Source organism: Drosophila santomea, chromosome 3L, assembly GCF_016746245.2.
Source record: "Drosophila santomea strain STO CAGO 1482 chromosome 3L, Prin_Dsan_1.1, whole genome shotgun sequence".
NCBI classification, from domain to species: Eukaryota; Metazoa; Arthropoda; class Insecta; order Diptera; family Drosophilidae; genus Drosophila; species Drosophila santomea.
This window is the reverse complement of record NC_053018.2, coordinates 9,735,291-9,759,790: the sequence shown is the minus strand read 5'-3', so window position 1 is coordinate 9,759,790 and position 24,500 is coordinate 9,735,291. Positions and strand designations below refer to the sequence as shown.

General features: G+C 41.3%; 1 protein-coding gene across 1 annotated transcript; it reads left to right on the top strand.

Annotated features, from left to right (window-relative positions):
• Positions 1-368: 368 nt before the first annotated feature.
• LOC120449421 (G-protein coupled receptor dmsr-1) lies at positions 369-23,815 on the top strand. The gene is made up of 4 exons (XM_039631879.2): positions 369-678; positions 16,066-16,303; positions 20,661-21,763; positions 21,882-23,815. Exons 2-4 carry the CDS (start codon positions 16,236-16,238, stop codon positions 22,145-22,147), a joined length of 1,437 nt encoding a protein of 478 aa, XP_039487813.1. The 5' UTR covers positions 369-678; positions 16,066-16,235; the 3' UTR covers positions 22,148-23,815.
• Positions 23,816-24,500: the final 685 nt, after the last annotated feature.

Below are 24,500 nucleotides of genomic sequence, written 5' to 3'. Positions count from 1 at the left end.
CGAACTGAATCGAATTGAACGCAACGGCACCGTTCGCTGTGGATTTGTTGACTGGCCATGCACTCGTGTCAGTTGCGTTCTGCGTTCCGTGCGCTGCGGCTGCGTTACTAGCTGAATTCCAGTGATTTATCCCACTTACAGCAGTGAAAAGTACTTTAAACAAGTTTAAGACTTATAAATTGCCAACAAATAAAATAAATCGTAATTAATATTTGATGAAAAAAAGCTGGAACATTCGTTGAAATAAAACATATTGAAATATGTTTTGCTCTTTTTTTTCAAAAAGTTTTAAGTGAAGGTAAAAGTAAATTTAAAATATAACTTGCCAATCTATTTGGTTTTTTAAAAGATTTATTTAAAGTGACGAGTTCACCCGAAACTAAAATAATAATAAACATTTTGTAAATACCATTCTCTGTCTTAATCGATGGAATATTTCTGTTTTAAATCGGTGAAAAAAATTGCACATTATCTACAGTAATCAGTGAAATAAACTACATGGAAACACATAAATTACAAATAATCTATAAAAATGTAAATGAAACAGCAAAGTTGAACACCAACGCTCAACAGATTTAAATGATAATGCTGCATTAGGCAAATCAAATATTTGCAGAACAACTGTTGAATAATTAGCATATTTCGGCATTGGAACAGCATTTTGGACTCTAGTTTGCAGTAAGTGTCAACCCATTGAATTATTTGTGTGACTATAAATTACCAACCTATGTGCGCAGTGCTATAAAATTCACAATATACTGAAATTGGTTCTGTTCTCTGTATTTGTAAATAATTAAATAGAAAATCCGATCAAGTGGCTCTTATAAATTGTGAGAAACTTAAAGTTACTCGAGGGAGACTCTTACAGGACTTAATAGTCCTCCGACATGAGAGTAATTAAACGCTTATCAAACAATTGCAGTAATGTTAAGTCGCATTTTCTGCAGATTTCTAAGGAATTTATCCGGCTCAATTGGTCTAGTCAATTGGGCAACGAGACTGATTCCGTTTTTGTCATTTTCCAGCGAAGAAATTAATGGAGTGTTGAGGCATTTCTGCTTAACGCTTGCTGCTCAAGCAAAAGTTCGGATGTTCACAAAAGAAGGATTCCAAGGGGTCAGGTCCTCAGCTGCTACGCAGCCCTCGTAAGAACCCTTCAAGGACTTCCGTTGGCCATCCCTTTGGCAGTCCATTGTCCCCGCCAGCAAATTCTAGTGAATTCTCTATCAACGAAAGATAAAAAAAGCCAATAGAATAGTGACTTTGTTCTGGTCCTGAAACAATGCAAACAATCACAAAATGGCACTAGGCAAATACAAGAGCTGACCGCTTGCACGTGACATCGGAAAACATAAAAGAAAATTTGAAAGCGGGGAAAAAAGTGACAGAAAATGCTAAACAAAGCCTTCGGCAAATAAACTGGCAAAACAAACTAATGTTTAAGCTTAGTTTTAATTGCAAGTGGTTTTATATGCTGAATTATTCGCTGTTTTAAATCAAGCATTAGAGATTTCAGGCCACCTGAAATATAATCCTTTAGTCCGCTTAGCTCTTGTCACCTAATAATTACTTAATTTTCGTGAAACGAATAAATCTACAACAATAATCCTCTGGCGAAGAAATACATTTTTTATGCTGGGCAATTTAAAAAATTCACGTTTTTTCGATTTTGTTATTTTTTTGGTTTAAAAGCTTTCCCACAAAATAAACAAGTTTTCCATAGAGCAGAGTGACGTTTCTAAAAATGTTTGCCATGAGTATATGTTTTTTTATGGCAAGCACAGGATTTTCTTCTGTTCTCCGTTAGCCTACCAAAAACTAATCAAAAACGAAAAACAAAGTCATCTGTCAATTTGCTGAAACAACAAATAAATAAAATTTAATTAAAGCCCCTCTATGACGCTCAATATGTTAGACTTTGCGGATGACTTTGACGGAAAATTTCATCAAAGTTTCCGTTTCGGTTTCGTATTCGGTTTTACTTTTACTTCCTGCCGCCGTGATAGGATAAGATTTTAATCAAAAATCAGTTAAAACTTTGTCTTGGCTGAAACTTGCCGGAAACTGCCACGTCAAACTTGATATGGCACTCTGTTTCTTTTTCGGCCGTTTTTTCCTCTATAAATTATAAATTATATCCAGTTCACTAGCGCTGTTTCAGCGCAGAGGGAAAATTGTGTGATTTGCATAACGCGGCGTATGCGTAATAATGATCCAAATCAAGTCTGACGATTTGCCTTATTGACTGTATATTACTTTATTTGCGCAGTCAAATTTTGTAGAGATTTTCCCCGGCTTTTCCTATTGAATTTCGTTCGTTTACGTGTGTGTAGGTGTGGTTGTTTTCGCCTTTGTTTTATGCACGCACAAATATTTCCTCGTGGCTTTCATTTTTTGCGTGTTTGAGTTCGTAATTTGAGTTGATTTGTGATAAGGGGGCTGCTGATTTCGATTGTTTTCCCATGCCCCAATCTATGCCCCAATTTTTCTCCGCTTTTCGTAAAGTTGACCTGCCTTGACATCATTGCGGGTGCGTCTGTGTGTGTGTGTGTTTGTTGGTGAGCGCCTAGTTGTAGGCAATGCTTATTTTTTATGCTCGTTTGTCGTGATTGGAAGGGTGGTATTCCCGTTATGGGTGGTAGTGGGTGGCTTTGGGCGGTTATGGGTTGTGCCTGGCATCAGATTTGTATGAAAATGATATGCCAAAAATACCAAACAAATCCCCCTCACGTAATGCCAATTACATTAAAATTACTTTCAGTCCTGCCAACGGGCGAGAGCGTTTAAGATGGCTAAAGCAATTGAAACATTAAATTCGGTGCATGTTCCTATTACATTTTTCGTAGCCAAATAAATATTCATAAATTGGCACAATTTTATTTAATATTTTCCATGTTTTGGATGTTTTTAAAGCTAATCATTGCCAAAACAGCAGATATGTTACTTCTATGTTTGCTTACATTGGTTCATACGAATCCTATTTATACAAAAAGTGATAAAACCGAACTATATTTCATTTTAAAAAACTTGTTTACTAATATGCCGCTAAAGTAGTAATTATCATTGCAAATAATATACAGAATAGAATGCATTTGAACAACTTCTTTGTTCTGTATTGCACTGTAGACTGGCTTTACAATTGAAATACCAAAAAAGTTAACATTGCATTTCATAATTTTTGATAAGCTTCCAGCCCACAAAAAAAAAAGTATCATAGCAACTGAAAAGCGATTCAGAAAACTTGCACTGCACAGGCTACTTTTCCACCCACGCAATTGCCTCGAGCCACATTCGTTCCATATCCAAAAAACACAGTCATAGAAAAGTTGACTCCTGTTTCGGACTTTTCAACGGACAATTTATTAACAACACCAACAAAAAAAGAGTGAAAACTTTTGCCTAGACAACGAGAATTGTGACAAAAATGTTGCTGGCGAACACTTGAGGCGCTTTACAACATCAAGTGAACACAAAACAGAGAGCGGAATATTCGCGATTTAAGTTGGCATCATAAATTCAAAAAAAGCCAACAAAAATAACCAGAGGACGACTCCTGCATAATTTATGAGCGCTCGAGTGAAGCCAAGCTGCAAAGCAGCGCGGCAAACTGCAAACAAATTTTACGCAAAAAATACAAAAAAAAAAAACCGCCTACAAAGATGCGAAAACTGTGATTATGACGTGCAACATTTGGCAAAAGCTCCGCCCTTAATTGCTAAATGTTGTACAAGCTGAGCCAAAATGCTTGCGACGTGGCAGGACTAAATCAGCGATGCTAGTTCTGCTTCTTTTTGGGTTAGAAACGGATTTCAGGTTATAATATAAATATAATCAAAATAATGGCAACAACTAGCTTAGAACAGAAGGGGCAGCCCGTAAAAAGGACACCTTAATGAAGCTGCGTCATGGGGATCCGCAACACTTGGCAACAGCAAACGGCCATTAAAAAGTCCAATGTCCAATGAATTTAACAGTATGCCAAAATCATTTCGACCTGGCCTCATCACACTTTCATGAGAGTCCGGCCAGAAGGTGCTGGCGAGGAGCTCTAAGTGCTGCCATTAGTTGCCGTTGCTGCTGATTATAGGATATGCCCGTCGTCCAGGACGCCATCAAGTGTCCCCGTAATAGTTGCCTTTATGACAGGACTTTCCGCTGCCTGGCAGTCGGCCAAACGCCAAAGGGTTTCCTCTGGCCGATTTTCACGATTTCAACGATTTCCACGAATCCACAGCTGGAGGCTCGAAATAACAGCTTTCGGATGGCAATAGCATAAATGTCACCACCGCCGCAGTGATCCGAGCAGGCCAACACGTAAAGCGGGGTTACGGAACCCATTTAAATTACATTTCAATGGAGGCGAACTCTGCCGCCTTCTAACTACTTTCTTGCCAGGCACGTAATAGACAGCATTCTGGAACTGCAAACGCCTCCGTCATTTATTTATTGCCAAGCAATTGCAGCAATCAAGGCGAAAGCAATGCGACTATGCTATGCAGAGAACGAAAAATCAGTAGTTATAAATTCCTAGCTGCCACAATGGTTTAACTAGTTGTTCTAATGAAGAACTGAAAACCAATATATACGTTAGAAAGAACACCCCTTGTGGGATAAAGTAACTATTATTAAAAATATATCTTAAGCATATTATCCGTATTAATTCGTTCTTAAATGTCTGATATGCTCGTCCGTGGTTTTCCCAGTATCTGGAACAAAGTTTTCCGGACAAAAGCGCTGGCTTCAACAGACTGTGTGCGTGTGCCATTTGGCTTCGTGTCAGCCAAGTCAAGCAAACAAATCATGGTTACAGGCCGAACTGGGAGCCCTGTTGTAAAGGCGGTTTCACAATAGCGCGAAAACGCATCGCCAACTGCCAGACACTTTGGCATAATTGGGTCATAAACTAGTCCAAGGATCCGGATCCAAGCCATCGATGACGGCTGATGACCTTTTCGAGTGCGTGCTTCATTCCGATAAAGTGCAATCGCTTCAGTTGGCGGCGCATAATTAAGGGAATTGTGCACGATATTCGCATGTCAAAGGATTCCGAGCACTCTTATCACAGAGGGAAAATTGGTAAATGGGCGATTGAACAGAGTCCTAGTTTGATTCTCTAAACGAATTAGGATTGTACAGATTACTGCAACAAGATTAGTGCATCGTAAGAAACCAATAAGTTAGTTATAATATAATTACAGCACTTCTTAACAAACGGGAAGTAAAGTCAATTTTATAAATTATTCAAAATCACCTAAAGCTTATTCATAAGCTTCAGGCTAATCAAAATTATTTTACTATTTATTTGGCTTTATTTTCTTTCTAATCAAGAATTGCCTTAGCCTTGTGCCCATTACACTGTCTCAATTACAATAATCTGCTTTGATGATTGTTTTACCGATTCTACCAACAAACTTTAACTTGGCCCAAAGTTAATTGGCGCTCCATTCCTTCGAACTAATTTCAACGGGCTATCGTTTGCTATAATAAGCAAACGAATGAATCAATTTATGCGAGCTCTCACTTTATGTGGCTACATTTGGGTTTGGTAAATATTTACTTGTTTTTTTGCCAAGAGTTATGAAAGTTTGTCACGTTTATCGGCAGTAGTAAAATTGTGATTAGTGTAAATGCAGAGTAATGCCGTATTTACTTTGTGGATTGAATGATAGAACATACACGTACAATGTGTATATAGGGTGCCAATAAATAGGAAACCCCAATAAAGTACACAATTTAGGGCCCCCAGCTGAATGGCAATTTCTTAGATACATTTCCCCAACTACATGGGAATTTGCAAGCAAATTTCTTGGCACTGTCAACAAATCTCCTAAGTGCGAAAACATGTTTGTCTTTAAGCCTTTCGAACCTGCAGTCCCTGGCAATTTGTACAAGTTAATGGACACCCTGTGCCACTCACATCACTCACATAATTCAATTAGCCCTCCTCGTCCTTAATGAGCACTACAAAAAGGCGAGCAAAGGGCAAGGAATCCTGCCCAGCGTGGGGGCTAACGGCACGCCCACTTCGAGTTCATTGTAATGTTCTGTGGTAAAATGCGTAAAATAATTAAAACAACATAAATAATGTTATTATCAACAAACGCAGCTGAGCAAGATGTTGGTGGGGGGAAAGTTTCGGGAAGAGCGGCGGATTCGACCATCCATTGTCCTTGCTTTCCAGCTAAGTAGATTTCAAATTATTCCATTAGTGTTGATGACATTTGGCGCAAGTCCTGCGAGTCCTGCTGATGATATGTGAGAAGAAGTGCTAATGCCTTCGTCCGTCTGCCTGGCGAAATTAGATGGGCAACTTAATTAGGCAAAAGTTCGCAGTCCGATGTCCGGAGCCCGAAGTCCGAAGTACGAACTCCTGTTTCCAAGTATCACCACTCGAATCCTTGGATACCCGGGAAATGCCATTCAATTTGTCACCCACTTTATCGCCCGGCGACGACATTCGATCCGATTTCCAGCTGAGTCAGACAAATAATCGCCCGAAACTAGATTTCATCGAGGACTTAACTAAAAATTAAATGCAAATTGCATGCACGAACGCACCAGACTATGTGATTTATGCGTCTATATAAAGGCAAACGAAAACAGCTCTGCAAATGGATACCCATCAATCAGAAACAAGGACTTAGGTGCTATACGATGCGATGAGCTGGTCCTGGGTCAATTTTCACGTGGAATGGGAGATTAATGACACAGGATTCTGCCACTGACAGTGTCATCATGGCTGGTATTTATGTACTAAGTATAGCCATGTCTTAATAAAGCAGCATTTGTAACCCAAATCTCATGCACATTTCTGGGGCCAGGGTAATTTTGCGCCTGCACTCTCACTCTCACTCGGACTTGGCCTCTTTTTATGGTTACATTTTGTCATAATTTGCTTTTTCGCCTGACAGCACAGATAAAAAGCTTTCGCAGCAATTGATTAAAGCTGCCAGCACAGACAGCCGTAATGTTTTAAAGTGGGGGAATAAATAAAGGACCCCGCCATGGATAATAAATTAACTATGGCCGACACGTAGGCACATAAACTTCGAACCGCTTTTCACTTTTCCACGCCTCCTCCATCGCAGAAAGGCCCAAATTTTGTCAAGTGGTCAGCAGAATGGACCCAAGCCATCCGGGGACTCATGCAAAATGTATATTCTAAAACCTTATGCACTGAGATAAATACTTCTTGGGAGAAAAACAAATCTTCCTGCTTAATGCCACTGTATCTCTATATAAAAAGCATATATATTGAAGCAAGATACTTGAAGTTGAAAAGTACTTTAATCAAAACTTATATCGCACGATATTTACTACCATATTTTCGATGAATACTTCATCCGAACTTCATACTTTCCACCTACTTTAATCGTTCAAAATATGTTGTTGAGTCAGAAACTTGTATTTTCAACTGTTTTTCTCCGTACTCTGTAAAGAAAAAGTAGGCGCCCACTCACTCACTTGACCTTGTTGGTATTTGTTCAGCAAATGAAGGACGAAGGAGCAGGCGGCTGAGCTATTTACAGCTGACTTGGCAGTATTCTTTATATTCCCGTGCAGCCGCAGGCAGCTGCAGGCTTTTAATTTTTTACAGCTGCTATTTAAAAAAAAACCAATGAAAAAAAAGGGCAACCAATCCGAGGTACTCGTCTGGCTGCGCCATTATTCATATTTTGACAGCCATCCTTTGGACAGGGTCGCCCACGCGGCGTATGCGTTTTATTTGCTTTCATGATGAACTTTCTGCATATTTTACGTAGGCCAAATATTTTCCCACGAACTTTTTTTATCCCCTCCCGCCGCGGAAAATGCCTCCGAAAACGAGCAGCTAATGCGCGTGAAAATGCTTGGCTGCTGGTCGGTGTGTAGTTAACTTGATCTTTTTGTTTGGTGTGAAGAGTAAAACGTGGATTGTGGGCTTGTTGATTTAGGCCAGAAGGGGTTAAGCAAATAACACAAGTTGGAGACGGAGAATTGGCGATTCACTTATATTTCCCGCTATACTGATAGCTGAGAAATGAAGGTCAGACCACAATTTCCTGGATTAAATGAGATATTTGATAAACGGCTTAACGGATTATTTAAACTCACCTTTAGCACTTTATCATGAGTCATTCAATCTTTTCAAACTTAAATGGGCCGAGTGCCTATGCTAAAACTTTATCAAACAGCTCAAAGTTTCTCTGCTCTATTAAGCCTGTCAAGATTGAGCTGAGGTTAATATAAATCCTACTTCGTCTCCAAAACATATTCATATTTAACTTTATAGACTTGCCTGTTCAAGCGTCAGTGCCATAAAATCCTTGAGTGATTCGAATTGAAACGTACGAAACTCATTGAAAACAAACTCCTGTCTCCATTTATATTTTGACCTCTGGCCTGAACTCTCTGTCTACGCTGTCACCCACTCAAATGTCAAGCAATCCCCAGGCACATGATACAACGGTTGCCCCAAAAAGCGCTTCCATTTTAAAGTTTGCCAAAAAAAGTGTAGTTGAGACAAACAACCTCAAACATCTGCGTGGGTTGAAGCATTTGCATACCGAAAATAAGGACATGTGTTTGTGCCTGGAATTGATAAGGCCTGCGGCGCAGAAAACCCACAATTTCAGTCGTGTCCTGCGAAAGGACTTGGTGTTGCATAATTTAGGGTACCTTCATTGCCAGGAACAATGGGGCGAACTGAACTAACATTGATTTAAGCAGAACAGCCATAAATTTGAATGTAAATGAATAAAATGGTGTCGGGCCCATAAATAAATATGATAAACACCTCGGAAGTCTCAGGTGTGTTCAAGTCAGCTGAGTGCATTTGTAGGCCAAAATGCTTATTAAATGAGTCGTTTAGGGTTAATTTTCCATAATTTATGTGCGAAGGGTTCAGAACTGTGGAAAAAAAAATAGATTTGGGTAGCGCAGAAGCTTATAAGCATTTGCTGATAAGCCGTTCTAATTTACATAATTTGTGTGGTATTTTTAAATGCGATTACAAGCATTCCAAATCCACTTAAGTTCGGCCTTCAAATTGAATTGTCCTCTCACTTGGAGGTCCTTTTATTGCCTGGCCACAGGGGCAGCCTTTTTACCCATTTACTGTATCCAGTTCTGCCTATGAGTTATGATTATAGATATGCCGAGTCCTTCGAGTAATGCTTCTTTAAGCGTGGCCTTCATCTTGTATCGTCCTCGGACTTGGCCCTAATTTTATTTGCTTTGGTCATGGCAATTACATTGCAGGACATATTCCATTTCGTGCTGTCTATTTTTGTGTTGGCAAAATTAAATTAACACAGCATCAACTGAGACCGAGCAAATCGAGGCAGAGCGTGCTGTAGTTCGTGGAAAACACACATGAAAATGAGATGCCATTAAGGGGGCGGGGCGCGGCGTGGGCGTGGGCCCAGCAGGCAGTGAAATATCAATGGCAGAACAGCGGGAGAAACTGGTAGAAGCCCCCGTTTTCCATGCCTGCTACTTATGTGTGCAGCCCACACGCACACAAGCACCCCAGGGGTACACAGACAGAGAGCACAGACACACACAGAGACACACACAGATACACGGCAGAAAATGTGTACACTTTAAAGAATTGGGAACTGAAAGGAATTCGCATCAACCAGGCGACTAATATCACTTGTAAAGGTGTCTAGAGATATGCAACCTTATGTTTGTTAGTTTTTGGAATAACTATTTGCATTATTTTTGCATTATTTCAGCAAGTCTTTGTCCCTGTGTAACCATCTACTTATACAACATACCCCATATATATGCGGATTCCTTCGTTCGCTGGGCTGCTCATTCATATCCATTGTGGGGGAGAAAATGCAATCAAATTACTTTGATGTTTCCATTAATGTCGTTTACTTTAACGCTGAGCAACAGCAGCAGTAGTAGCACAACTGAGCTGGAATGATAATGCGGGGATCATCTGTTTTGCAGTTTGTTCCTTCGAATGCCTGATTTGATGTCTGTGTTTGCTCTTGCTGTTTTCCCCAGTTGTTGTTGCAAATCAGTGCACAATGTCCTGCCATCCTGGCGTTTTTATTGGGTCCGATGAGCGTCTCAAAGGACCTGAGCCCCAAGGCCCTCGACAACCAATTCATTTGAGTTATTATCTTGGTATCAATGGCCGCATCTCCTCTGAATTCCACCTGCTGAGTTGCCTTGAGTTTGGTCGAGAAAAATCCCTACAGCAACACTGCGATAAGTGTCATTTCCGTTCTGGTTTTATGGCATTTCCCGTCGTCATTATCTGCACTTTGCGGCCAGGCAAACCATTTTTATTTTACAATTTCCATTGTTTGCCGGGCAAGAGAAAACGCATTTCCTGTTCCAAAGCATTGTTGCGCAAATGCAAACAATTTCTGGCATAGGAAGTGCAAGACGTTGACTAAAAGTGGCTTTAAATGTAAACGGCTAAGTGATTACTTTACTAAACAAATTTCGAGAAAAGTAGAATAAAGCAAACAGTAGCTGGAATTTTTTTTCAATTATTGTGACGACTGGCCGTTTGCCTGAACAAATTTACACTTCTCGAGATCAAATTTTTAATTACTCTTTGCCGTTTGCTATTTACATAATTTCATTTCACGTTCACACCTTCGCCTCAGCCTTGTCTCGCCCTTTCAATGGGCAATGTGGGTGGTGGCATCTGGGTGGTGGCTGGTGGGTGGTGGCTGGTGGGTGGTGGCTGGTGGGTGGCTCCAAGTGCACTGACAGACCGACCTTGTCAAGGCTCCGTTGCGCCCCAATGCCTCGCTTTAATGATAGACGACGACCTCTCTTCACGGGACCCAGTCAAGCAGTGCCATTCAACAAAATGGCTATGCAAAAGGGGCGGGCGGGCCGAAAGGGGCGTGGCCAGGACCAAGCAGCCAGCCACTTGACAAGCTGGCCAATTGTTATTGCCCCGACCAAAGGCGGGATATAGAACCACCTGCTTATTAGCGAACAGTGAAGCTCAAACTAATGGTTCACAGCATGACTTTGCATACCGATTTCTAGATTATTTCATCGTTAGTTCAGATTCACCTCATCCACAAAATTAGGAATTATTGATGCTTAGGTAAATTGATGAGGCAGGTAAATAGATTTATATTCTTTTCATAACTACACTATTTTGTTGGCCGCAACTGTATGCCACTATCAGCGAACAAAAACCAATGTCAAGGCAGGTATTTTTACCGCGTTGCACACGTGGTTCATGCTTGATTTGTGCTTATTGAAATGGGTGTGTTTATTTTCCTAATAACTTTGTTGGCAGAGCCGTGAAATGGATAGGCAATTACCAAACCCAATGGGCGGCCAAATTGCTGGCAATCAAAGCACCATTCTCTACATCATCTACATCTTTAACCCACTTCAACACCATGAGCTTCGGCTTTCTGCCACTCAATTAAGAGCAGCATTGTTTCAAAGTGAAACAACTTGCGCAGCCACCCGAAACTATTTGCACATGTGCCAAAGTTTTCGGCAACAAATTGCTGGTCTGCCATGCAACACGTTTCCATTTGGCCCAAAACATGCATCCGATTCAGTGTTATCTCTTTGAGGTTCGAGCTTAAAATGTTGGCCAGCAGACTGAAAGCGAAACCGAATTGCTGTCAAACATTTGAGGGGGAGTGCAATATGAACTCATGTGTAATTGCATTGATAAGCTAATGCGGTTGCTTGTTGTTCGTTGGCCGGAGTACAATGAAGTTAATTACACATACCTGACTTAAAATTAAACTTAGTTGCATGCACTGCAAGCAGCATAGCTACCCAGTCAGCTTATCATTTAGTATGATTAATACTCATATACTCATATGCCAGAGCTACATGATCCGCTTACTCGAAATGAAATCTCATTTATAGAACAATTGAATTCGTCTGGGAGTTTCCCTGCTTTGAATACTCAAAACTCTTTGAGACTAAAATTAGCCTGGGGCTTACCATTCTCCCATCTCCATAATATATCCTATTTTACCAAGCTATCATCTTGTTGTTTCTGGCGAATTACTCACTCAGACAAGACTACATGACGTATGCTTGATATACAAATTCCATTCAACAGACGACGACACAGCAGAAATAAGGCGAACATACACGTACACTCCAATTTTTGCGCCAGCATTTCCATTGAAATTTTTTCGCAAAGGCGGCGAACAATTTGCCAAACGAACAATGACAACTGGATGACATTTGAATTATGCCTGCGCAGCGTGTGTATCACAAGGTTGCGGTTTCTGCGGCCACCTGTGCGTATGAGTAACGTGCCGAAATGGTGGCGAACGAGCGATTCGCATGTCGCCTAATTACATCGACAAGAACGGATTTTTGTTTAGCGAAACTTTCTCGATCTAAAACAAACCAGAGAGAGAGAGAGAAAGACTAGCGAAACAGAACTTTGACAGGATATTTGCAGGGAAGTCAGACATCCTGACACAAATATTTGCAGGCAGTAGCTGTATTTATGCTTGTATGCCCGTGTACAACCGCCATTCTACTCCTTGGGCTAGACACTCTGTGTTCTCAAACTGCTGCCATGACTGGCAACTCGTGTCCATGTGAGCCCAAGTGGCGTCGTCATCAAGTCATCGTTGTGACAAACGGCTGCAGCCCTCCAGCGGTTTGGGTGGCAAAGTTCGCCGGGGAATCTCCGTATGCCCCCAAAACATCCGGCAAAAGTGCAAATGGAAAGAGTCTCACGGAACGGGGGCGCTGAGTTCTCATAAGGCTTAGCTGTGCAGTGGAAAATATAATATATATAAAATATGTTTCAGATTCACAGCCAACTATCATTTTGTAGATGCCTAAAATCAGTTTAAATTTAAGACCCATTAACAGGTGTAAAATAAAGCACACTCTAGACACCTTTAAGTGGGATTTTAAATGGTTCTTCACATTCGTTTGTGAAAGCTTTACGTGCTGCCATGGTATTCCTATAATTTCCCCATTTTTCACCGTGTGACCTTGGCCATTATCTTTGCTCGACGCACTTGAAGCACACACTGCATACGCTGAAAAGCTGAGAGCACTAATGGCATAGTATAATTCTAATCTTTTTGTTTTCCTCTTGCGATTCTCAAGCTGACAAGAGTTTTCGCTCATTAAATTGCTGGTCAGCAGCTTTAAGGTTTACTTTGCCAAATTGTTGGTGGGCAAGGGCATTCCTTCCACTTGGCTGGCGAAAGCACTTATCTTAAATTTGATCAACTCGAGCAGCAACTCCAGCTGTCCATCTTCACATGGCGGGCGTGGTGGGGAATGACTTTTGCTTATTTCCGCTCTCGACATTTTAAACTTCCGACTTTCTTTTTCGGCTAACCATTTAGAAAACAATTTCAAATAATGCCAGTGCAGAAAGTAAAGCAAACAAGCAGCGAATAACAAGTTTGCTTACGTGAAGAAGAAAAATGCAAATACAGAGCGAAGAACAAACAGCTGGCCAGGGAAAAGTAAACAGTGTAGCAAAACAATCAATCAATAATCAATAAGGAGCAAATATTAGTTTGAAGAGCGGCAAGTGGCAGAACTCAATGCTGGCTTGAATAATCAAAAATAAGATTTCCCCGCAGCTTGAATTTCATTTCGCTGCGATTGTTGGATATTTTTACTATCCATAGATGTGTGTTGTGCTCCCCGGGTATTCCCCATATACATACATACATATATCTGTTGTCCTGTCTGTGGCTGCGATTTAGATGGCGGCACGAATCCGTACAATATGGGCGTGACATAACTCGTTTATCGGACGAGGACCAAGCACCAAGGTCCGAGCCAATGTATGTATGTACCCCCCTCTTGTCATGCGGAAATCAGTTTTGATTTCAATTCCTCTTTCGCTTTCACCTTACACCCACTTACACCCACCTTATTTACGCTCTCATTGTTGCTGTCCTGTCCAACGGAGCATGTGTCCAAAATGAAAATGCTATTCAGGCCCGCCATTAGATTGCTTTTCATGGGTAAAATTAGGCTCACACTCGACAAAAATATTTATTTTCAAACAAATTGTTACTGTAAGTGTACTGTATGCTGCACAAATGAATTATATGTTTCCGGTTATAACTTAATTGAGGTATACAGCACCTTTAACTTAACTTTATAATTTAATTGAGGTATACAGCACTTTTAAAAAACCCTGCACAAGTAAGAGCTAAGAAGTATTGGTCCCAGTAATTATTGCAAAAGTTTAGCATCCAGATTTTCTCTCATTACATTCCCATGAAATCCGTTAAGCTATCAGCCTTTGTCCATAGCAGCAGCGTATTATTCTTTCCTATTGTTTGCAAAAATTATAGCATACATCTGCGGGCAACCGGCAGCTGTCATTCATTAATCATTTCATTTGTCACCTCACCAGGACACACAGCACACACAACACACAGCACACACACAGCACACACACAGCACATACAACCGCATCAACACACTCGTGATGAACGGAGCAATCATCCGGCCTTATATAGCCACTATATATTCGCAATTATACGAAATTATTTCCGCTGGGCGGCAGCAGTTTGTATCGAATTTCGAATGAACCATGGGGATTGAGCGGCATATTCTTGCATAACGGCGTTCATCAAGCGGCAATTAATTTATATAATCGAATTAAGGCGCGGCACGATTTTAATTAATATTACTTGGCCATTTGTCTTGTGTCATAATAATGGGTACAACAATTACATCAGTCAAACGGAGCAGAGCATCAATCAATTAATTTCACCGCCATTTGATGTGGCTAAAGTATTTCATTTCCCCGCAGCGAGCCTAAATAAATTGCATTTTAGCCACTTGAGAACTTGAGAACTTGATTTGCGAGAATAAATTAGCTCCCGCGGTTCATTTGCAGGCCATGCCAACAAATAAATTGGTAGCAATGGGTAAATGGAAATTTGCAAATCAAATTACTAAGCATCCTGCACATTAGCTGCTCATTTTCCGTGAATTTCCGCCGCTTTTCTTCTGCCTTGCCCCAGTACTTGTGAAGTATCTCTGCCCTCTATGCATATCTAAACAGTGTGCTGGCTTTGCGGTTTCTGTGGCTCATGGAACGTGTTAATTGCAGCCACACGCCCCCTCTCAAACCCCGCCCTCGATCGCTTTTCCAGCGCTTTCCCAACGCTTTTCCGCTGCTAGCAGCAGCTGCTGTTTCTGCTGCAGCTTCCTAACAAATGCAATTAAAATCTTTGCGCAAGAAAATTGTTGCAGCAGGCACGCAGACCTACAACGTGCTGCAATAGTTGGGTGGCAGCAACGGGGCGACAGATAACATATTGCCCACGTCCGACGGAATTCGTACGGACAAGGCAAACTTAAAAAAATAAAAATGGAATCCCTCAAAAGGAGAGCAAAGAAAAATGGCATTTATCTCTGGCCACGCTCCAGCCATACAAATCTAATTTAGACCACACGATGGCTCCAGATATTTTATATTCCCCACTCAGCTGCGGTCTCGTCCTGATCTCGTCCAGCCCGCTTGATGAGCCCAGCCGTTGGGCGAATTCAATTATTTATGGGCCGGAATTTGGGTTTTATAGACGTGTAAGGCGCAACATTTGAACTTGGCGACCCAAAAGAGGCTGTGATTTAATTCTTGAATTCCCCTGCTGCATTGCATCCCTTTGTAATGCTATTCAGCTACTTGCCACATAAATATCCTTTAAGGGTAGCAAACTAGTCCTTATCTCAACTCCTCCATTTATCCTCGCAGCAAGTGCACTCTTCCCGCTGCTAATTAAGTTGCAAGGCAGCTTTCTCAGCAGGCGTTGCACGGAGTAGATAAAAGGAAAATCCTCCAATTTGCAGACACTATGCTGAGAGAATTTATATATATATATATATACATACATTTTACTGGCCATTCGCTAATCGGCTTAGGGCAGCCACCATGAGAGCAAAACAACAAAAACAACAACAACAGAAGTGTGCTGCATGCAATATTTAATCACATTAGTTGATGGGGTAACGGCCATGTACGCAACAATTTACAACTTGCATTAATTATACGTCCAGTTGAACAATGGAGCCTCTAACTTCCCCCATCTAAAGTGTCTCTTTCTCTATCCTTATTTGCAGGGGCCACCCGTTGATAATAAATTATTAATGCATCTGCTGCGAAGGCTCTGCACGGCTGTCCTTGGCAGCAAATCCAGTTGCAACATCGGTGAGTGACGGACGGCAATCACAAAGGACTTGCAGCATTTGCCGTTACTGTTACTGTGGCTGTTGCTGTTGCTGTTGCAACAATGGCCAGTGGCAACAATGAAACTGAGCCGCTCTACTGCGGCAGCGGCATGGATAATTTTCACACAAGGTAAGCGACATTCACCAATGTCACGATCAAGGCCAGGGGCTTTTCAACCAGACATGGCGACAACAATGCCATAAAACAACAGCCAGGGGGATGGCAACATCATATCCATTAGCTGCTGGGGGCAAGGGAATCGTTCAGAAATCGATTATCGCCCCATTTTGGGGGAGCTTCAATTTTGATTTGCCATACAATTTTCTCGGGCGATTAAACGAAGAAGCAGAACGAAAACAAAAAAACAGATTTGTCAACAGCAAGGTCAACAATTGATGGCTGAAATCAATTTAATTGACCTAACCTAGGGGCCATCCAAGCGGCCATCTGCTGCACCCATAAAAAAGTGAATCCCGGCAGCGAGTATTTATATATTTGTTGCATGCCGAACGGTCGTAAAACCTCAAGATGATGATTAAAAGCGGCCCTAAAAACGTGATGGCTGCGTAGGAAATTCAATTTCTGTAATTTACGCCGAATTTCTTCGAATTTCATACATGTAAGCGATAATAAATAGTTAGGGCAATTGTTATGTATTTATATGATTAGGCTTCGTTTAAGGTGGACGTATCTGATTTGCTTATCTTTGTTGGAAATTTTATTTAATTTTATTTTGCCATAGCTTAAGGGGGGGGTAGGGTTTTAAAGGGAGAAAAAAACAGGTTTTTACAGATTTTTTTTTGGGCGTACGGTAAAAGTAAATTTATTTCTGATTATTGTACATTAAAGAGTAGTATTTGAACTATATTCTGTGAAATATTGGTTGAAAAATATTGAAAATTGACCGAATGGCAGCAATTCTTCGCAGGCGCCTCAGAAAAAATACATTTTGCGGTGCACGTCATACCTCAGCACTGGATAATCTGATATGAAATACCCAAAGTTTTTCCATCAATTTTTATGTCCCTCTAGGTATCCCTGTCGAGTTTTTCCATTTATTATAATTTTTGAACTTTTTACAAAACTTGAAAGTGAAAATACCGATTTTTGGCCAAAGTTCATGACTATTGTTGTTAATAATAAAAAAATTAAAATCAAAAACGAAAAAATCTCGACAGCGTTACCTCATAAATTATGTAAGGAAATACTGTAAAAAATTTGAGAACGATCGGTTGAATAGATTTTGAGATACAGAGTGCACCGACTCAAAAAACATCGATTTGAGAAAAACGTGTTTAAAGTTTTTGTTGCTGTCTTCCCCGCTGAGGGATTACTCAGGTAGTCGTTCGAGACCCGCCTACTTCCAAAGCTATATCTTTGTGAGTTTTGCTCCGATTGACTTCCTATTTACAGACAACAATCTTGAGTTACTATACTTTCATAATATGCAATTAAAAAAAATCACTTTTTTTGAACCCTCAAAACCCTACCCCCCCCTTAAATAACACCACAATAAACCGAAATGATTAATGGGTCATAGAAAAATGTCTAGTTTATAATGGCGCTATTTCTCCTCTTAGTTCCATAAATTATGAACATTATCCAATCGGCAGATAAATTATTGATAATCATTTATTTGCCATGATAAAGCTGTGAATAAATCACTCTTCGGTTACAAAACAGCCACTGAGGGTCACCATTTAGACCACGGCTTTTAGTTTTAATTATAGCCAGTTTGGCCAGCGCCCGTGTTAATGGCCACAAAGTGGCTGGCCACAGGATCAGAAGCCCAGAATGCGATGCCGCATTCGCTTTAATTAAAGGTGGAAGCTGGACTTTGAAAGACGACTATATGGCAATTAGATGTGTAGCCAGAACACTTGGCCATTTACTTTTGTGTTTAAGACGTGCCAAATTGCCAGCGGAGGCGACACTTGACGCTGTCACGACCCAGACAGACACAAACCGCCCCAAAAGCACCCACTCAGCCGTCTCCAGGCGCCACTCAAGCGGCAAAGGAGCACCAGAACTCAGAGCACCAGAACGCCAAAACGCCAGAACGCCAAAACGCCAGAACGCCAAAACGCCAGAACGCCAAAACACCCGAAAGAAGCATACAATTCAAACGCCAATGTGTCACACAGTGACACATCGAAGAAGAACCCTTTCCCTAGCGGCAACGTGACGTATACGCAATATTAATGGCAAAGCGAAAAAGAACCCAAAAGCTAAGGAAAAACCGCAGCATAACACGCACAAAACAAGCAATTAACATAAATAATAAAGAACGCACAAAGGAGACTCTCCGCAGCCAAAGAGAAAAGCTAACCAAAAGAATAAAAAATGCCCTAAAAACCGAAGACCCAAGAAATGTGTAAAATTGCTTTTGAAAAATATTTAATTTTCCAAATGCATGTTCGCATTTTGCGGCCGTGTACTCCCCAAACAAATAAAACAAATAGGCACACATCGTCTGGCATTTCATGTTAAAGGCTTCTCATGCTGATGGACAGGATACAGAAAATATCAACGAAGTGAGAGGTGTGTCTACGTGTCCCGAAAACAGCGAAATTGAAGCGCTTTCCGAATGCCGGCGACACTTTTTGGCGGCACAACCCTCGTCTTGTCGCCCAGCTCCTAAGGAATTTACAACTCCATTCATCAAACTCAGAAAAACTTTGCTGTTGTACGTTTCTTGGGTTCGTCGTCGCTGGATTGCACCTTGGTGAAAATCCAGACTCCCAGCCATTCCTGAGTCTAATTTATGGCCTTTGATAATCCATGTTGATGAATGGCGGCAACGACAACAACGTCGACGACATGAATGAAGTCCTGGAATTGTTTTGGGCCAGGTTGGCATCCAGGTGGAGGGTACTGGCTCGAATTTATTGGCCCAGAAATCAGACATAGTTAGCTGACGAAATGAAACCCAAAAACCGAGAAAAAAACTAGGCAAGGCAAACAGTAGTACACTGGAAAATGCATATCATTAGGAGAACTATATTAAATTACCTAAAATCGCTTAGAATTTTGAGTTTTAACATTCAAAATATTTTTTAAATAAATATGAATGTTTGAAATGCTTGCTTCTTTGTCAGTACATTTAGACACGTTATTATTTACCACTTTGATGCAACCATTTCCTTCTGTGTAATCTAGAGGATCCTGTTTTTTTCTCAATAAAATCCCTTCCAAAGGTATCAGCACAAAATCGAGAGTTTTATGCCAAGTTGGACATAGTTTTTCTTCTCTAGCTATCAAAAATAATAGAGACATTTTCCTCCCCTACAACTGATTGCATGGCCCGTGCAAAAAGTTTTTTCAGTTGGCTTGGAAAAATTTGGTTCGCAAACAAATTAATATGAACTGGCAAGCATTTTCCGGGCAAAAAGCTCTCTCTCTCTCTACGTAGATTGGAATGGAAATTCAGCCGGGATTGCATAAGACCACCTGCAGTGAGAGGTGGGGGGAGGGGAAGGTAACAGGACTAAAAAGTTGCCCACAATTTTGGCTTAGATTCTCCAATAAAACTGTCGTTCGGACAGGAATCACCTTTTTGTTTCGAGTGAATGGGGAATTTCCACGAAAGCAATAAACAATTTAACTAAAGTCCTGACACCGACAGGACCAGCAGGACGCACACGTGTCACTCCATTTGGAGAGCTCGGAGTATATTAGACATTTTTTTGCTAGCAGTCAGCCGCAGGAGTTGCATCCTGCAGGCGTTAAAGTGTCGTGTTTGTGGGTCTCGCCTCGCATTTCCCTATATAAATTTTATGCTAAGTCCAATTTGTTGCCTGCAACTTGCACAAAGGCAAAAAATAAACAGGGCAAAATTTCGAAATGCCGAAATGCCGAAAGCCAAACGCAACCGAAACCGTTGAGGGCTGGCTCGCTTTTTTCCTGTGCCAAATTCCCCAAAAACTTTGGCCAGAAATTTGAGTCCTGCTCCTGGGCTCTTCCTTTTTCACCTCTTTTTTTGGCCTCAAAGCGCTCGACGAACACTAAACAAAAGCTGGTAAAATGTTTATCCCAGATGTGGGCGGCGTGGGCGTGGCTGGTTTAAGCCCTAGGCACCAGAGGGTTTATTGCCTCACTGCTGCAAACGCTGCTGTTTGGCAAGTCAACGGAAATGGCTTTTGGATGGTTTTATTGCCTACTTTGCCGGCAGAAAGCGGACTAGACATGGAAGTAACAAATTGGTTAAGGCTAACTAGAGCATAATAACAGAAACATAATTTGGGAAATGCCTGCCACTCACCCACAACATTTCGATTTGTGTCTTTATTACACTTCTGTGCTTGGTTTGTAGGGAAATTGTCTAAAAATAAAACTTATTAAAGTAAAAGACGGTTTTACATACAATTTAAATGGTATAATGGGCTTCAGGCAGTTTAGCACATGATTTTGCTTTAACACACAGTTGAAATATTGTCTTTAGGATGAAACTCATAGTTAATTTAATATTTTTTCCCTTATGTTTCAGCTACAAAAACATGCATGGCTATGTTTCGCTGGTGGTCTGCATCCTGGGCACCATCGCGAATACCTTGAATATCATTGTGCTAACCCGACGCGAGATGCGCTCCCCCACGAATGCCATACTCACGGGTCTGGCCGTGGCCGATCTGGCAGTTATGCTGGAATATATACCCTACACCATACACGACTATATACTAACCGACAGTTTGCCGCGGGAGGAGAAGCTCAGCTACAGCTGGGCCTGCTTCATCAAGTTCCACTCGATTTTTGCCCAGGTGCTGCACACCATTTCCATTTGGCTGACGGTGACGTTGGCTGTTTGGCGCTATATAGCGGTGGGTTATCCACAGAAGAATCGCGTGTGGTGCGGAATGAGAACCACCATCATAACGATAACCACCGCCTATGTGGTGTGTGTTTTGGTGGTGTCGCCGTCGCTCTATTTGATCACCGCTATTACCGAGTATGTGGATCAGTTGGATATGAATGGCAAAGTGATAAACTCCATTCCCATGACCCAGTATGTCATTGATTACCGTAATGAGTTGCTGAGTGCCAGGGCGGCTGCTCTGAATGCCACGCCCACTAGTGCACCACTCAACGAGACGGTGTGGTTGAATGTGAGTTCCTTGGCGACAACGACAACCACCCCTGCACCACCCACTACATCGCCAGTGGTGCGTAATGTTACGGTCTATAGGTTGTACCACAGCGATTTGGCCTTGCACAATGCCTCGCTGCAAAATGCCACATTTCTCATATACAGTGTTGTGATCAAACTGATACCCTGCATAGCACTCACCATTCTGTCGGTTCGATTGATCCTGGCCCTATTGGAGGCCAAGCGGCGGAGAAAGAAGCTCACCAGCAAACCGGCCACTCCGGCTGCCAGTAATGGAACCAAATCGGCGGCCAATGGAAAAGCCGCGGATAGACCACGGAAAAATAGCAAAACTTTGGAAAAGGAAAAGCAGACGGATCGCACCACAAGGATGCTGCTGGCGGTGCTACTCCTCTTCCTCATCACGGAATTTCCACAGGGAATTATGGGTCTGCTGAATGCCGTACTCGGAGATGTCTTCTATCTGCAGTGCTACCTAAGACTGAGTGAGTAATCACGTTTACAATCGATTGGTCCAAATAAAAGCCATACTCAACTCACCATCCTCTTTCCCTTTCGCTTTAAGTGTAATAACCCAATGTCTTGTCGTCTTGCCCCCACCAGGTGACCTGATGGACATTTTGGCCCTGATCAACTCCAGCATCAATTTCATTCTGTACTGCTCCATGAGCAAGCAATTCCGCACCACGTTCACGCTGCTCTTTCGTCCGAAATTCCTGGACAAGTGGCTGCCGGTGGCGCAGGACGAGATGGCAGCTGCTCGGGCAGAGCGCTCTGCGGTGGCACCTGTCCTCGAGAAGGGACGACAGCAGCCGCAGGTGGTGATGGCCAGCACGACCACCAACATCACACAGGTGACAAATCTGTAGCACAGGAGGAGTCGTGGTCGCCGAACTTTGCTCAGTCGCCTGCTGAGTGTCCTGAAACGCGGCAGAAGGCGCTCCTCCGGCGGAGGAGGTGCGCCAGGAGGTGGTGGTCCTTTGGCCGGGAACGATGCGGTGGAACCAGCATTCCAGGCCATCGTCGTGGTGGTGGACAAAGGGAGCGGGGCCACGGAGCACCAGCTGTGCACCGCTGAACAAGCTCGAATTGTGACGTAGTAACCCTGATAGTATACTATATATTATATGCCTAGTTATCCTTGTAAAATAAACTAGTTGTGTAAGAAGCCAGATAGCCACGAGTTATGTGCATACTTTGGTGAGAAATCGTAAAACCCGTACAGTAATAATAATAAAACGATGGTTCATCACTCATACACACCATTTGACTTCACTCTATTCAGCATTCACTGTCAAGTAGAAGCTGTAAAAATGCTGTGCATAAACCAGCTCGGATAAACTACAGCTGGGGTCGAAACAATAGTAACATTGGGTTGGTTTCAAAAAACTTAAACTTAGATTAAAGTCAGAAATATATATAGTTTTGTAAAATGTTTATTAATATATATCTTGATCAAGAAACTTTCGCTTACTGGCAAGTTAGCAAGTGGTTTATTTTCTCCACTTGACCCAAGTGTACGCAGCTGTACAGCTTTTCGGCATGAATCACATCAAATATAGTAAACTTTTGCATATTTTCCACTTTGATGCCATGCGTTTTCATGCTGATTTCATTCGCATAAAGTATGCAACTCACGTGCTCACTCAAAACTACGAATTTTTGGCAACGATTTGAGCAGAATATTTGCCAGTTGTTGTGCATAAGATATACACACATTTATGTCCGTATCTCTAATAATTGCAATTATGTCTTAGAAATTTTGACTTGATATTGATGCAACCATTGGAAAAATAAGAGGCAGTTGCAGTGAGATGCGTAGGTAATTGAAATACTTTCTGAGTTCTATTATTGGAAATCGGAATTTGGGCTGTGAATGGAATTATAGTTTTCTTGAACGCACTTGGGAATTCACACCCGATTCATGGGTTTACTGAATTTATGGTAAATAATTTAAGGCAGTCACTGCAGCTGACCGAATAATCCAATGAAACAATGCATACAAATTTGCATTTTTTTCCACTCTTGGGAAAATTATAATTGCAATCGCTTAAGCCCCTCGACGAATGACAAATGGCCGGCGAACGCATAATTTATGGTGATTGAAGTATTTGCACTTGAGCCCCGACAAATATTTTCAATCTCGTTAATAATGAACACATAAATCAAACTACCAATAAGTACATGTGAATACACCAGATATATGTAACTATGTGTTGCTTAAACAACGATTTAATTAGCTGCTAAACGAAAAGAACCTATATTAAATTTAATAAATTTAATTATAAAGTTGCCACTTTGCTTACTGAAAGTAAGCATAAATATTAGATTAATTGTTGTTTGTTATGCCTATTTAAATTGACGGATAAGTGTGATTTAAGCTACTCAATTAACGCATCGAGAGCCACAAAAAAGTTTATTAGAGTGTAATTAAGTTTTTATATAACTAAAATCGTTTAAATCGCATTGAAAAGCTCACTGATTGGTGTTTAAATTAAGCAAAAGCTAAACATAATAATAAAATTAAATTTAACACACCGAAGTTGTTTCATTACAAGCCGACACAATTTTTAAATAATTTATGCAAGTTTTTCAATTATTTTTAATATAGGCCAATAAAGTGAGCGAGAAACTCCTCTTTGAAGCATATTTTAGCAAAGTTTAATTTGCATTAGCCAGAAAATACGGCGAACCGCAGGGAAAAGTTCACACAAAATTGTATAGAAGGAAAGGGAATCCAAAACAATAAGCATAAGAAATGGGCCACAAAACTTTATGGCCCAAACGAGCAGGGAAAACGTGGCAGGAGTTCGGCGAAAGATGAGAAATGCTGGCTGCCAACTTTTCCTAGTTCCGAGTAGTTGTGCCAAATAAATAAATAGATTACTTCAGATTCCACTAGCGCTGATAAGCCATGGAAATGGCTGTCTAAAGAACAAGTTAGTTGCGGTCAAGACTCGAGACTTGTAGCATTTTATTTGGCTTAAAGTTAGCGGACCGCGTTCAGCGGAAAATTCCCAGTAACTTTAAAAGTTACTTTTAAAATTAAAAGAGAGAAAGCAAAGTTGAACGGGTTCGCCCAGGATAATCATCTCTTGACGCCCCTCGTTATCTGTAAGTATCGCAATCCAACCCAACCCAACCAACCTGATTTCCGCCCTTTTGCTTATTGAATTATGAAGCCATTTAAAGGTTGTTCCCTTTTAATCTGCTAATTAACTC

Excerpts from the sequence above, each read along its gene's own strand:
- LOC120449421 (XM_039631879.2), top strand. The coding sequence starts at position 16,236 with ATGGCCAGTGGCAACAATGAAACTGAGCCGCTCTACTGCGGCAGCGGC. Across the intron at positions 16,304-20,660 it reads ATGGATAATTTTCACACAAG|CTACAAAAACATGCATGGCT; the intron begins GTAAGCGACATT and ends CTTATGTTTCAG. Across the intron at positions 21,764-21,881 it reads GCAGTGCTACCTAAGACTGA|GTGACCTGATGGACATTTTG; the intron begins GTGAGTAATCAC and ends TGCCCCCACCAG.